General features: G+C 34.9%; 1 protein-coding gene across 1 annotated transcript in view; it reads right to left on the bottom strand.

Annotated features, from left to right (window-relative positions):
- Window positions 1–15,104, bottom strand: part of OTOGL (otogelin like) — a 91,878-nt gene that overhangs the window by 2,484 nt on the left and 74,290 nt on the right. Inside the window, exons 46-57 of the mRNA XM_072923972.1 lie at window positions 14,773–14,985; window positions 13,829–13,933; window positions 13,414–13,521; window positions 12,935–13,036; window positions 11,578–11,682; window positions 11,449–11,489; window positions 10,402–10,465; window positions 9,268–9,446; window positions 8,796–8,900; window positions 7,838–7,957; window positions 6,491–6,536; window positions 2,304–2,383 (exon numbers count right to left, since the gene is read on the bottom strand). Of these exons, the coding sequence (XP_072780073.1) occupies window positions 2,304–2,383; window positions 6,491–6,536; window positions 7,838–7,957; window positions 8,796–8,900; window positions 9,268–9,446; window positions 10,402–10,465; window positions 11,449–11,489; window positions 11,578–11,682; window positions 12,935–13,036; window positions 13,414–13,521; window positions 13,829–13,933; window positions 14,773–14,985 (1,268 nt within the window). The remainder of the gene's footprint in view (window positions 1–2,303; window positions 2,384–6,490; window positions 6,537–7,837; window positions 7,958–8,795; window positions 8,901–9,267; window positions 9,447–10,401; window positions 10,466–11,448; window positions 11,490–11,577; window positions 11,683–12,934; window positions 13,037–13,413; window positions 13,522–13,828; window positions 13,934–14,772; window positions 14,986–15,104) is intronic.

The following is a 15,104-nucleotide window of genomic DNA, read 5'->3' as shown; positions in this document are numbered from 1 at the left end:
CTGGTCTTAAAAATCATTTTATCTTCTAAAATTCATTCATTCTAAGTTTAGTCACATTTAAAATAGTTTTTTAAATTTAACTTTTCTTTATTGTTTAATCATGTGTTTTGTTTCAACCTCGTGCTATGGATACCAAAATTGAATCCCCATTTACAAATTAATAATTTTGGAACAGCACAGCTGAATCCACGTCTATTTCATGTTCACTGATAAAAAGTTAAATTCTTCTAAGTAAACTGAAGGGAAGTTTATCTTTCTCCTTGAAAGAGAAAAAGCATTATCAATGCAAAAGTTTTTCCCACTGCTATTTATACTCTTTGTGACTGAGGGCTGTGTTATCACTCAAAGAAATATATAAAAAAGCAGATGAAATAACAAACCAGCTAAGGCACATATTAGCTAGAAAATTACTTGTGCTCTAGATTTCACCAGAGCAAAGTTGTCTATCATTGTTACATTATGTGAAGAATTTTCTTAGCTGATATGTTGAAAGAAAAAAAAATATTTTTAATTAAACTTAAGCAGAGTTCAAATGCTGGGAAATCAAGGATGGGTATACAAGGTCTAGTTCTCTTTGTGACAGACTTAAATCTAATATCTTCTGCGGGTGAAGCATATGAAAGGTGCTTTGAGCTACTCCCAAGCCTGTGATGAAACATCTCATTCCCATACAAATTAGACTAAAAGATTACTTTTGAAATTTCCTGAGATTTGACAGGAGTAAGAAAAGAGTTTGTCCTAAGCATTATCAAGCCCATTTATTAATTACAAAATGCAATCATGCTCAGCCCTATCCAGAGTTTCACAGCAGTAGTCTGGCCAAGAACATATATGTAGTTCCGAGCCAGTCACAGCAGATACCACCATTTGATGGGCCAAAATCACATGATGGAAAAGAGTGACAGTGGGGAAGCTGGAGAGGAAAAGAAGGGGAGTTTAAGGTATGAGGGCATGAAAATCTGGAGGTACTTCTGTGTGAAGGATAAGGGAATATGGACTGTGTGAAGGATGCGCAGCCACCAAGGAAATTTGGAACAAGTAGATACCAGGAAAGGGGACTCTAATACAGATAAAGGTGGGATGGTGGTAGGTCTTTTTGGAAGGTGGGTAGAGAGGGAAGAAAAGATAAAGAGTTTATAACAGAAAGATGAAAAGGAAGGCTTCATTTGTTGTGCCATTCAATACATGACCTGGCCAACATTCTTGTTGCTCATCTCTGAATGCTTTAGTTCTGCAGCAACCAGAGCTGAACAGAGCCCTCTCTCATACTGCAGCATTGATTTGTAAAAGACACTACAATGAGCTTGTTTCCACTGCCTATCCATTTGCCTGAATGCCACAGCTTTTAGCCTTTTTGTCTGCAGGAGAGCAGAGATGGTCACAGAACTAGATGAAAGGGCAAGGATCTTTACACCTGGCTTAAAAAACCCTATGAGGTTTGATTTCATCTTTCATATTAATATTCTTTATTTAGTCTATACCATGTCTTTATTTTATTGTATCGCTGTCTCCTACCCTAGGTTGTTGAAGTAACACTGAAGCTCTCCAGACTCATTTCTTAACTATGACAAAATAATTTCATCTATATATTTATGCTCCCTCATTATCAGTCCTTCTAAAATTAAATAAATACATCATGCACTCCTACAATTAAAATCTGAACATGCCACCACTGACCTTCTAACAGGTTGGCTTTTAACATGCGGTGACATTTTGCCTCTTCCCTAATGACTGATTAGGTTCTCAACAGAATCTTGCCAGACGCCGTTTGGAAATCTTGAGATACTTTGTCAATTGCTTCCCTTCCAAGTGCTCCATGAGTAGCACATTTCCTGCTTAGAAATTTCCTGGGGTCTGTAGATTGGGCCACACCAAAGCTGAGAAATAAGGTGTTTTAAGCAGACCCATAAATGAATGGCATTATGAATTTATTACATGGAAACCTATGCTATGTGAGGGAGAAGACAGAACATAAAAGTCTTCAAGGAGGAATGCAGCAGTGTTTCATCATGTTATAAGCTGAAACATTTCTGCTCCTCTTTTAGAGCAGGATATTATTTCATGCTAAAGAGTTCAGTGCCTTCATTAGTTAAAGTAATTTTAGTCAGTATTTTTCATTTGAAGCCAGATGTTTCTCCAGCTAGGGGTCAGTCTTTTAGAAATAGAAATAGCTAGTTTTACTCCATTTATGGTAGGATAACATTCCTAAAGTCAAGGGTCTGCTTTTGAGAAGAAAGCAGCATTTTTTGTTGCTTGTTGTTAGCTATAACCAACTTTCTGATGCATTGAAATTTTATGCTTACCGGGCTTTGACTTATACAGTCATTTTTTCTTATGGTTGTCCTGATTGTCATTTTCTGGCATATCCTTTCTTCCTTTTTGCCTGATAAAACACAAAAAATTGCATACTTAATCAATACATTTTCGGTAATGTATTTGCTTCTTAAAAAATTAAAGATAATAACATAATTTAAATACTTATATTTTATTTTCATTAATGTACACCCAGAAATTATTACATCCACAATTTTCTTTTTAAATATAATATATTAATACATAGGTGCTGTGCAGTATTACCTATTTTTAGGCGGCACATATGAGCATCAAATGCTCCAAATAAGCTATACAAATTTTTTTAAATTATACTATGAATATGCTTCATAGTTTATAAAACTATAAACTATAAACATGTTTTTAAATTGCACATATGTCAAGAGAAATAGAAACAATTAGAAAAAAAATGTATTGTATCCCCAATTTTTAATAGTATTAGAATTAATTCTTGGAAATGTTGAATGCAAATAGGATTTTGATCCTGCCTTTTAAAAACTTATCAAAACTTAACATCTAAGAAGGTGAAGGTGTGAATGTGATTACAATCTTCATGCTATTTTTCATGACTAAAAATTAAATATAACTATATTATTTCAATATATTTTTGAGAAATATGCCCTTTTAGGAAGCTCTGAAAGAATGACATTAATTTATTTGCTAAATATGGTGCACTTTTTATGACCAGATCTGAAGCAAGTAGCACATGAGGTCAGCATATATCAGATCTAGGATGAGGGAAGTACTGAATTTTTATATCCAGTTGTGGACATATTGATAGGAGGGTTTTGGGTTTTTTTTTAATTTGAAAAATAAACCTGTAGAGTGAAAAGCCATTTTTAAAACATAGTCAAAGTCATAATACTATACTGAAACAATTGAAGATATAATCTTTCATGCTTCACCCTGTATCAGACAATTATTACTATCTGTGTAACAGCAGTTATTTAGATCTTCTCATCCACTACCCATCAAAATGATCTGTTAGTTTTGCTGTGTAACCATTCTGGACATACAGCATATAAAATAAGAAGCACTATTCAGTAGTTCCTTGACCTTCCTGCAAGGTTGGAAAAACAAATCTTCTGTTCTCCAGAAGCCTGAGAGCACTTTTATAAGATAAATGATCTCTGAGTAACCAAGATATTCTGCAACCACAGCTCCATTAAGTACTGAGTAATTAAGTTGGCTGCAGACTACAGATAGATTTTAGGAGATACATTGGAGACTCAAACAAAATTCTGTTATTGAACTAGCAGATCACTGTATGAGAGAAGTTGTTAGACTATAACATCTTGCTTTTCCTTCCTCAGAAACACTTAAACATTTCTGTGATGTTTCAATATGAAAGTGTTTGCCAGCTTATATGTAGACAGTGCAATCTTTGTACTGCTACAAATCATATAGAGATTCATATCTAACATTTCAGCATATAAAGTGCTGATATCTTATGGGAGCTCTGCTGTTAGACTTTCCTCTCTTCAACCTTGAACTGTAAAGGTCTGCATTTCAGTATCAAATGTGCTTTATCTACTCACTCCTTATTTGAGGAAGGAGTTGTTGTGACTCATCTATACTAAAAAGCAAAGAATTATGAATGTACTGCAATAATTCTGTAACATTCTGTAATATCTGGTATAAAAAGTGTGCATGGCCATGGGGTTGAAATTGTATGTGTTATGTCCCCCTTCCCACCCCCGCCCTCAACACTTTCATAACTCTGCAAAACATATTATTTGTGACAAGGAAAAAATACAGCATAAATCCATATTTGCAAAGGTGAGACCAGTCTGTAACACACACTATTGCTCTATTTTAAAGGAAAAATATTTCCACCATTAAATTTAGAGACCTGGGATCAGATTTATAATCTCTTGACAACAATATTCAGAATTATGATTTTTTTAAAGTAACGTTTCTTATTAAAACTGCCCTCTACAGTAATTCATGTGATAAAACCAGTTTCAACAATGAGCAGCAGGAATAACCATCCACAGCATATACCAGAAATGGATGAACCTAATTCTGATAGGTGCTGAGTAGTGAATCTTAACCAGGCTTTAGAAAACCACTGATTTGGGAGGCCAGCAGAGGATCAGCATCTCTCAGTATCAGGCCCAGAACCATTAACTGCATGGTAATATCCAATAATGATGACAGCTATGACATACATATCAAGTTTATATTATTTAAAAAAAAAAAAAAAAAAGAGAAAGAAAATACATTATTAAAAATAATACCTGGTTCACAATTAATACTATCAGTAGGCACTACTGGACTAATGGCAAAGGGCAATAGACCCAATCCAGAACCTGGCAGAATCATTAGGAATAGAAGATTCTCATGAAATAAAAACATTTCTGTATAAATGATACTTCATTAATTCTTACACTGCCAACTGCAATTTTTCTTTTATCAAAAGATAATGATCTTTCCTGTTTGTCTTCTACAATTCAGAAACTCTGCAGCTGCTTCGAGTCTCACTAAAGATGGCCTATACTTTATTACTCTCCTGGTTAACAGAAAACTGTAATGCTTCCTTTTAAACCAAACTTTTTGAATTAGTCTGTCTATGGCAAGGTAAGAATTAAATATATGCACTCACTTTGCATGCACTAAATCAAGCTCTTTCAGAAAATTTATTTGCTCCCATTAAAATCCCAATGTGTTGCAAGCTCTATTCATAAGTTTATCTTAACTGCTTCACCACAGGGCACATGCTTTTAGTTAAAAATAACACAAAATTTTAAAAAATAGCATTTAATTGTATGAATGATATCTGGCAGTTTTAGCAGCCACCTCAGCCAGTATTTCTGAAGTATAACAATGCCTTTCCTGAGGCCACAGAATATGGCCAAAATTATAAATCTTCCTGGTCAACAGAGAACCAGCAGTCAATAATTTAAATAATTTTAAGACTAATTTTCTAAATAATGACAACCTAATTTTTTTTTTTTTTGGTGGGGGGCAGATTTTTTTCACACAGTTTATATCATGAGATAAAGATTATTGAATAATAAGATTTTAGTACAATTCATGTATGCTGCTTTTCTATGGTGATTCTCAGTAATAAAACATATCCTGTTGCATTAAAATACCTTTCATTTTCCATGTTTTGGTTACAATGGAACAACAATATTTGCAGTTTCCTTTCTAAGACTCACACAACTTGGAAACTTGGTATTGCTCTGTATTTTATAAATATCACTATTTCTTTTAATTCTCCAAATTATATTCAATATATTGCACTTCAGTTTTATATAACAACTGTGCAATATATAGTTATAAGTCTGCAACTTGCTATTCAATAATATTAAATAAGAATTTGTATACAAAGACTAATTTGGTTTTTCTCTAGTATTGAACACAAAAAAGGCCAAAACAGAGTTAAGATTTTCTTTAATGTTGAACATGTCCTTGTTCTGCAGAATTAGTTTTACAAAACAGTGTATTATATATATACACACATGCATAATGATATAAATAGATAATAATTTTTTTCAAAACTGCAGAGAAAACCAGTTTGTTCTCAATCTTTTTAAAATTGCATAAATTGTGAAACCTTTATGTCATCGAGTCACATTTAATCATATTTTAAAGTTACACGCAGAAAATGTAAATGTATTACAAGATATTAAAAGGCTGATTTTATACAAACATTTCTATCATCAGTATTACTCTAATTTTTCCTTATTTGGGATTTAATAAAAAACATCCCAGTATTTTGGACCTAAAAAATACGTATTAGGATGCAGAATAAATTGCTAAGTTGGAAGATGTATTGCAAAATGTCATTGAATCAGGAATCACTTTTAAGAGGAAAGATTCTTGTCTTTTACGGTGAAGATCATATAGGCACTATTTGAGAACCAACTTAATGATAATGTTTTAATTGTTTTAATTGAGACAGTTTCAATCTTCCATTAGTTATATTTTGAGAGATTTAATTATACTCCAGAACCATAATGTTAAAAATCACCAAGTCAGCAGCCAAATTAAGCAAGATCTTTTAATAAGAGTAGTTAGGTGAATACAACAATTTTATGTGATTTGTAGGGGGAACTGCATGCTTTTTCCCTCTTTAGGTCCCAGCAACTGAAAGTATAAGCCCTCCAAAACCAAAGCCAAACTAGCACATATTGCAGCCTTTATCACTTACAGGTCTTGCAGCAGCCATCATTATACGAGTCCACAATTCCTCCATTCTAGGAAAATAAAAGAAGAATATAGCAAAAAAAGCCTGGGTCCAATGCAAAGGGAAATTGTATCTCAAGACATTCCACATTTTAAAGATATCAAACTAATATAAAGTAGTGCCAGTGAAATCAACAGAATTACATAGATATGTATCAGCTGAAGGTTTGTTTCACAAATTCTTTACAGCCTTTGAAATGGAAAATTAACCCATCACTGATGAGAAGTTCAATTTTGTTCAGTTGACATCTGATCTAGTTGCCTTTGAAGAAGTCACTTAGTTTCTATAAGCATATTTTTTATATAATCTACTACCCTCTATTTCCCCACCATGGATATTTTTCAGCTTCTATCTTTTTATGCGAGCATATATATTTACTTCATTACATTGAATAAGTTGTTCAAGAACTTCTTAAAAGAGCACTTAAACTCAAATATTCCTGAATTATCCTGATCTGCCTGTGACAAAAGTTTTCTTCTCAGCTACTGGTTCAAGCCTAAGTCCAGCATCTCTCAAAAACAGGTCAGACTGGTTCAGAAAGTTAGTTTTAGGGCTCCATTCTTAAAAATCTGACACCTAATAGATGGTGTCAGAATGGTTCCAAGGAAGAAACTCAAGCGATTGACTCAAAGTAGTATAGGCAATATTTTTAAATAGAATACCTTCTTCAAGACTGGAAGAAATAGGAACTTTTTTGAACAAATGGAAGGGATAAGTAGGACTAGTAATAAATGTATAATCTGTAGTCAAGGCAGCAATGGTACTTACCCTTTCTACATATATATTTAGTATTATTTGTAGCTCATATTAAATTTAGAATGTACTGCGAGTGAAAAATTCTCCGAGTATTATAAATTTAGAGAATTACTAAATTAGAAATTAAACTGCAAATAAATATGCAATCTTTGTGAATACATGTTCTTCAAAGCAATAAATCAGATCAAATTTTGGATTTATTGATCTGATTTATTTATTGTATATGTTCTCTGAACTTGGCAAAGTATTGTTCCAAAATAAGGTATGACATAGTGATTAGCACTTTTTATAGCGGTATGTTATGCATGATTCCAGTTCCACAATATTCTAAAAGCAGTCATCAACAATACCCAAGCCAAATTTTACACTCCTCACTGATACTTTGTCAGCTGGAAAGAAAACAGGAGTATAGCAAATGACTGCAGATTGCTCATTTATATGCTTTTACTTACCACTTTTTAAATTTAAAGTAAATGCATGAAGTTTGCCTGCATTGTGGAGTGTAAGCTAAACTCCAGAGAAATTATTGTCACTTACCTTACCGAAAGTACAAACCTTTATACACTCAGTGTCATTAAATGGGGGACAGACAACACTTGACCCCATTACAATAGCCCCTGCAGCAGTCTTTACACATTTGTAGTTGGTGCAGTTTGAAGTCCAGGTGCTTCCTTCCTGAATATATAAAACAAAGCCTTTGTTAGGAAAGCCAAAACACTTCAGCTTTATCCCCAGCCTAAAATGTCTATAAAAGCAGTGCCCTCATGCTGTAGCATCTACTGGAGTGGAAAGTCTGCTGCAGACCACCTGTGTGTGGCAGAAAGGAAAGACCAAAGTCCTTTCATTCTGCAGTGGGACACACATGTCAGCAGCAGAGGCTACTCCTCCCTGGAGCCGTGGCTCTACTCTCCAGCATGCTGCTGAGCATGGGTGTCCTACTGCAGAATGAAAGGACTTTGTGTCAGTTCAATCATTTATTTTGCACTGAAATCAACTGGAAGTATGAACCCAGTCATGGCCACATCTAAATTTCTGTGTATGTGAATGCTGGAACATACCATCAAGATCCTGAACCCCAGAGCCTCAATTTGCACTTTTCTGTTCTGTAGTAACTAGCAGGAAGAGAAGAGTGGCCCTCAGAAGAGGGGGACATAGAAGTCCTGATGTCGGCTTAGAAGCTCTCAACACATCTAAATCATAGTACCTAATATAGAGTTACAATTTGAACCCTGCTCTGCAGTTAGAGCATATCCAGTCTTAAGTAAATGATTACATGTGCAGATCTTCACAGGAACTATTACAAGCAATAAGATATTTACATCTGTTAAATGGCAGGTCTTTAGATAAAGATACTCATTTCCAATCATACATCATTAATAGCCTCTAAGTGTGTAACCACCAGTACAGAAGTAGGAAGCAAGAATGACAGCATGAGTTAATTAAGAAATGCCTGTCAGACTCCTTTCTATTGTATCATTACAGTTACTTCTTATCTCTGTTCAGAGGCGCTTACCTCATACACAATAAGCGTTCCATTCTCTGTATGAAAAGAGCAGGACACGTTTTGACACGTACCACAGCAAGTATGGAGACTGAAGGAAGGAATATATACTTGATGCTGGAAAGAAAGGAAAGAAATAGACAAACTAGTACTTTTTAAACATACATTGTATTACAATTCTTTGATTTCTGAAATTAAAAACACCAAGGAAAACAGTGGATGAATGGATGGATGGATGGATGGATGGATGGATGGATGGATGGATGGATGGATGGATGGATGGACGGACAGATTTGTTTGCACAGGCTGCTAGAAACTGCCTCTCAAAATAATTGTGTAGACACTAGATACACATCATCACTGCTAAATTCTCAAGTTCTTGCTAAGTAAACAGGACTAGCAAAAGTCTTCACTAAAACTTTTATCCTAGTTGTGCAGTTGTGTTCACAAATTGCACCCATTACTGTATTTTAAGAATACTCACAGCTTCACATTGTTGGGAACAGTTCATCATTGTGAAATGCATGGCATTGTAACCTGTGTTCTGATCTTTTTCTTGTAAACACTGCACAGTGTAACAAAGGTCTCCATCCAGGTACTGAATCACTGACTGCCCAGGATTCAGTACTGTGACCTCTTGGAAGATGCATACATCATCCTTCTCTAAAACCAAAAGAAATAGATGTTACCAGTGGGGAAAAAAGAATCATGAAACAAATGAACAGAGCCACTGGTAGGACAGAAGTAAGGCAAATTCCTATTCACTGCAAGTCTTTTAGACTTGATTGGTTTGTGGTTCTAAGTACAAAACAAGAGTGGAAGGAATGCTAATTTCAGTTTTTTCTGAATGGTAATTCAGAAAATTCTGCAAAATGGAAAACTGCCTAAAACTGATAGTGTTCCTACTATAGAAGTAGAAGTCTGTTGTTCTTATTTAAGAACAACAAGTTCCAATATTTAACATTCAGCTATTCTGCACATCACAAAATGTAGCCTTTCTGTCAATTAAACTACTCTGTCTGCAAATGCCTGTGGTCCAGTAATCTGTCCAAGCTGTACCATAAATATGTGCTTGGCTCTTGGAGGCAGTCCAGCCTGGGCTGCTGCCAGGACTACAGCTTGCCTCAGCACCCCCATGCACAGTGCAGCCAAAATCTACTCTACATGGGTAGGTGAGTGAGGGAAGGGAGCAGAGCTCTGATCTTGAGACAGGCTACCTCCTCTTGTGCTGGCTGAGCAGGCCTGTTGCTTTGTGCAAGATGCTGTCCCATTTGTGTTGAAAGCAGACTAGGAGCAGCTGCCCTGCTCACACTCAGCTACCGTTCACAGCCTGTTTCCTACTTGTCTCTCACCAGAGAGGCTGTACCTGACTCTGAAAGCATGGGCAGTTCTACAACACTCCCGCACTCTGCCAGAGTAGACACAAAATGGATGGGTTATCAAGTAAAGCACCATATTCAGAAAAAAGGGTATCATTGCATAACTACATAGACACACATCAAATTAAGATAAAAGAACATTTACATTTGAGAAGGTGGCAATGACCTTAGTTCTGATTTCTTTGCACACTCTTTTAATTAAAATTAAAACATAACAATGAGGAATAAGAAAAAGTTACCACAAATGTAGTGAGTGCATCCACAAGCACTGGAAACACTGCTATCTATTTTTTTAACTTCTCCCTGAGTACAGAAAGATAAAAGTTTGCAAAGTCATGCACAATTAAATGTAGTGCTACACAGACAATTTTTCTCTAAAAATTTAAAATATTACTTTCATCACTTCCACCTCTAGTTTCATAAAAGAGTAAAATTGCAATGTACTCAAGAAACAGTAGCACATTTCGAGTTATTCAGTGTATTGATCTCTTAAAACAGAAAACAGCACTTTATTTTCTGTAGGGGTGCATAGAATATCAGAGTCAATAAACAGCATTTTTTCCTGAGATACAAAGTTACTTCTATAATAAATATATTAGCAAAAGATTGTCTCCTAAGTATTTTCTTCTAAAAGATAGGTGAAAGCTTTTAAATCTAAAATTCCTCAATAGACTTAACATTAAACCCCTTTGTCTGGGTTCTGTTTAATGCTGTCTTCACATGAGAAAAAAACTTCAGGCATTGGATAAGGAAAATATGGTCACTATGGTATTAATGGGAGCTTGAACATTCACTCATAATTATTTTCCAGCTCACAGTCACTATTATGAAAAACTACATGAGGACCAAAATATTTGACTTCTCATATCAGCAAAATTCAAGAATGATAAATAAATTTAATCAAGTGCATATATTATTAATAAAATTACACATTTCTTCAGATGATACATATAATCATATATCTTATACGTCATTAATTATTTTTAAAATGTGAATTATTTATGTGGAAAGCCTTACTAGCATATTGTTTCATGTTAACACTGAACAGGATAGAATTACAATTGCTTCTTTTCTTTTTCCACCTTACAACACACAAAGTGAAATTTCTCCAAGGAATGGTTGACAACACCATGCAGACACTTGGAATTACTTGCTTGAGCTGGGACTGGAGGGCAATCCCACCCTGTCCCTGTTCACTCTTTACAACTGACTGAAACAAGGAGTGTAAAAGAGAGGCATGAGACAGTTCAAAACCATTACTAACAGTATTTAAAGACACCACTTACCAATTTGCAGGTCAGCATGGTAGCATTTTCACAACTACACTCTGAGGAGATAAAGAAATCTGTGTTAATCAATTAGCTAACTGTTAGTTTTGGTTAAGAGTTGTGACTAAGGAATAAAGCAATAATTACCACAGTGCCATTCTGGACAACATTGCCCAAGTATTTTTTCCTTCACAGGTGTCATGTCATCTGTGCAAATCATAGGAGGCTCAGAACAAAGTTTTTCATCACAAACTAAATGAGGGGAAAAGACATATGAGAATTTATTCAACTTTCCTTCATGTTTGCCATCTTACATTACTTTTGATAAACTTTTTAAAATAAAACTATTTTATATAAATGTTATTGTTTCTTAAGCATCTGAACTATACTTGGAATGAAAAACTAAACTAATATTTTCAAAAGTGATTTTAGTTTTCTTAGAACATGTTTAAATTTTCAGAAAATATCAAACAGGAATCATTTAATATTCCTCCAACTTCAGAGTTACTCAAGATAATAACCAGTACTAAAGACAACTAAAACCATACTCTTTGGGAAACATAGACTTGATACGTACTGTAAAGTGCCCTTCTGTAACATAACAGGGAGCAACTGCTCTCCAGGTATGATGCAAATAAGAAAATACTGTCTCCCTTATCAGAAGTATCTTTCTGTGACTGTGAAAAATCATGTACTAAGATGGAACTTTCTCCCTGCCAGAATTGGGGAAAAAAATGACAAAGGCCTTTGCAGAGAATTTCACCTGGGTAGAACTGCTAGGAATGGAAAGAACCAAAATACAGAAACAACCAAAGTAAAAATTACTAAACTCCAAACTTAGTGAAAGTAAATTTAATTACTTGAAATTGCCCTGAAAGACTTCAATAAGATGAAAGATAATCTAAATTAGGCAGTTATACTTCTAGATGTTACTTTAAAATGTATAGCACAATTTATGTGTTTTATGAGACTATGAAAAGGACTAAGTTACGCTGCAAATATTTTTCTTCTGTCTGCTCACTGTTTGAAAAGTAGTCAAACCAGCAGTATTTGAAATGCTTGGTCTACTTCTTCCCCTAGGAGCTAAAAGTGCAAAGATACTGCCTTGACTAGTGAACTGTACAACAGAGGAAAACCAACATGGAAGCTGGTTTATTAAACATGTTTTAATATATGAACAACTGTATATTTGTACTCCAAGGATGGGATTCAGTGCCACATTAATATACTGGTATTTAAATCACTGTGAAGATGACCATATTTCTGTCTGGTGAACTGAATAACCTCTCCAGACTCTGCTGACTAGGTTTGTTAGACCACCATTGGGCATACCAAGAACTTTGAATTTGTGTCAAATTTGGTACCTCTACATCCTCATTTTGACTTCTCAGTCTATACCTGAAGCCCACTCTAATTGCCAAACCTAAACAAATCCCTGCACAGCCATGCACTGTCATTTTTACTGAATTTGGTGACATATCAAACTCACAACAGTTACACTCACCACAGTAGTAATGAGGACAACAGTAGTGTATGGTATTAAGGTCTACAGTGAGAATTTCCCCTTCACTACACAAGGGAACTGGTTCAATACAGGATTCACAAACTAGATTTTAAAAAAAGCAAAATAGACATGTAAAAAGTTTTAAATACTAAAAAGTTAGCGCATGTGAATTCCATCTAATCGACTATACAAAAGGCAATACTGCATTTGTTACTCAGATAATAAAACGTCTAAGGATTTTATGGATATACAAGCTAAACAAAACTAAAACAAAGGTAAACAAATTTTTTGATGTTCAACATTATGTTGAAAAAAAAGATCCCCCAACCCAAGAATAATGATGCTCCAGTCCACCAGATCTGTGTGAAATCTCACTCCAAGAATTCTGCCTTGAGTTATTTATTTTAGAATTACAGTCTGTTTTTGTAAATACTTGACTATTTCTTAGCTCTCCATGAAAAATGTTAGAGGTTTCTTACCACAGAGATGAGAGAAACAACAGGGATCTTCCTGTTTTGCTTCAACAATAAACTGATCTTCTCTGCAGTCAGGCTGGGAGGCATTGAAACAAACTGAAGGATCACATTCTGTAGGATGTGAAAAAAACACTGTTTTAAAAGGAGTCATTAAAACAATATGAAAAAATATAAAGAAATATATGTTCTTCATAGGCTAAGTAAAATAAAATACCCCATATTGACTGTAAATCAGAAGTAACACAAAACACAAAGACAAAAAAAAATACTGGAGAATGTTTAAAAAAAACATACATCATTTCCTAGTGCCATTTATAGTGTCCCATTCTGTTAACAATATGCTAACTTGTAATGCAAATTTTTTTCCAACATATAATACAAGTATGGAAAACTTTCCCCTAACTTGTATTTCCCTTACCACATCGGTACTGTGGACAGCAGGACAGAGGGTGGTAGCCTACCACTAATTTTTCATTGGGTTTGCATGTTGGAATAGCAGCATCACACAATGACATGTTACATTCTGTGGGATAAAAAACAATATTGATATCTTTAAACAGATACAAGTTCAAGTCCTGTAGGTCAGGCTATTTATACCATCTAATACAGAGATACACAAAACAAGAGCAGCCCAAGTCAGCTTAAAGTTCACTCCATACCATCATGTAGACTTTTGAGCTCAAGCAAGCAGTTATATCCCTCTTCAAACTGGTATTTACTTGCTCTGCTCCCTATGCATGAAGCCAACTATAATGTCCCACTGATATTACTTGAGCAAATGGACAGTACAGCACTGGTTACAGACATCTAGTAAGCAAAAGCACCACATCATCTGGACCATATGTTCTCATTTTCCTTAAAGACATAACGAATAAATTAGTATCTTTTTCTTAATGTTTTAGGAGCAATAAGCTTATTGTTTCTTAAAAACCATGGCGAGGCAGAATATTAGTATTCAGTGATCAGCTCCCAGAAAGCAGCTTCTGGGAAACAGCAGAAGATCAGAGGACACTGCTCATCACATCAAAGCACTAGAAAGAAAGGCAAGCAATCTCTGACAACATCCTCAAATACCAAGGTACTTCTATAATTGACTATACATCAATTTATTATTAAACTCCATGCAAGAGCTTAAAAAATAATTAACAGAAGTTTTGTTTAACTGGTGGACTTCTAAGAAAAAAGTTATTTCAGTGAATAATTCTTATAAAGAATAGAACCTCAAACGCTGGCCCAACCAGACGCAATTTTTTAATTCTAAAAACCAAAAAATGTTACCTTGAATCTAAAGTTTGTCAGCTGCCTCTGAATGTAAAGCACTTATTTTATACTTCTGTTACAGAAAACAAGTGTGGTACATACCACAAACTTTCTTGGGACAGCAAGCTCTCTCTTCAATGACATGGAGTAGAACTTCCCCTTCTCTTTCGCAGAGTGGTGGTGGATCCTCACTGCACTCAGGTTCTACAGCAATAATGCTTCCATTTTCTAAACAGCCATACATGCAGCACCCCCTCATGGATCCATTCCAGATCTCCCCAGGAGAGCGGGGTTGTCCTTTATTATCTGTACATGCTGGAAGAAAAAAACAATTCTATCCCAAGCAGACAGGCAGACAGCTCCCATTTCCTGCAAGCAGCTATGACTTGCACAAATTCATTACATAAAATAATATGGCTGTGGAGCATTACAAT

This window comes from Taeniopygia guttata, chromosome 1A (assembly GCF_048771995.1).
Source record: "Taeniopygia guttata chromosome 1A, bTaeGut7.mat, whole genome shotgun sequence".
Taxonomy (NCBI): Eukaryota; Metazoa; Chordata; class Aves; order Passeriformes; family Estrildidae; genus Taeniopygia; species Taeniopygia guttata.
This window is presented reverse-complemented; position numbering and strand designations above follow the sequence as displayed.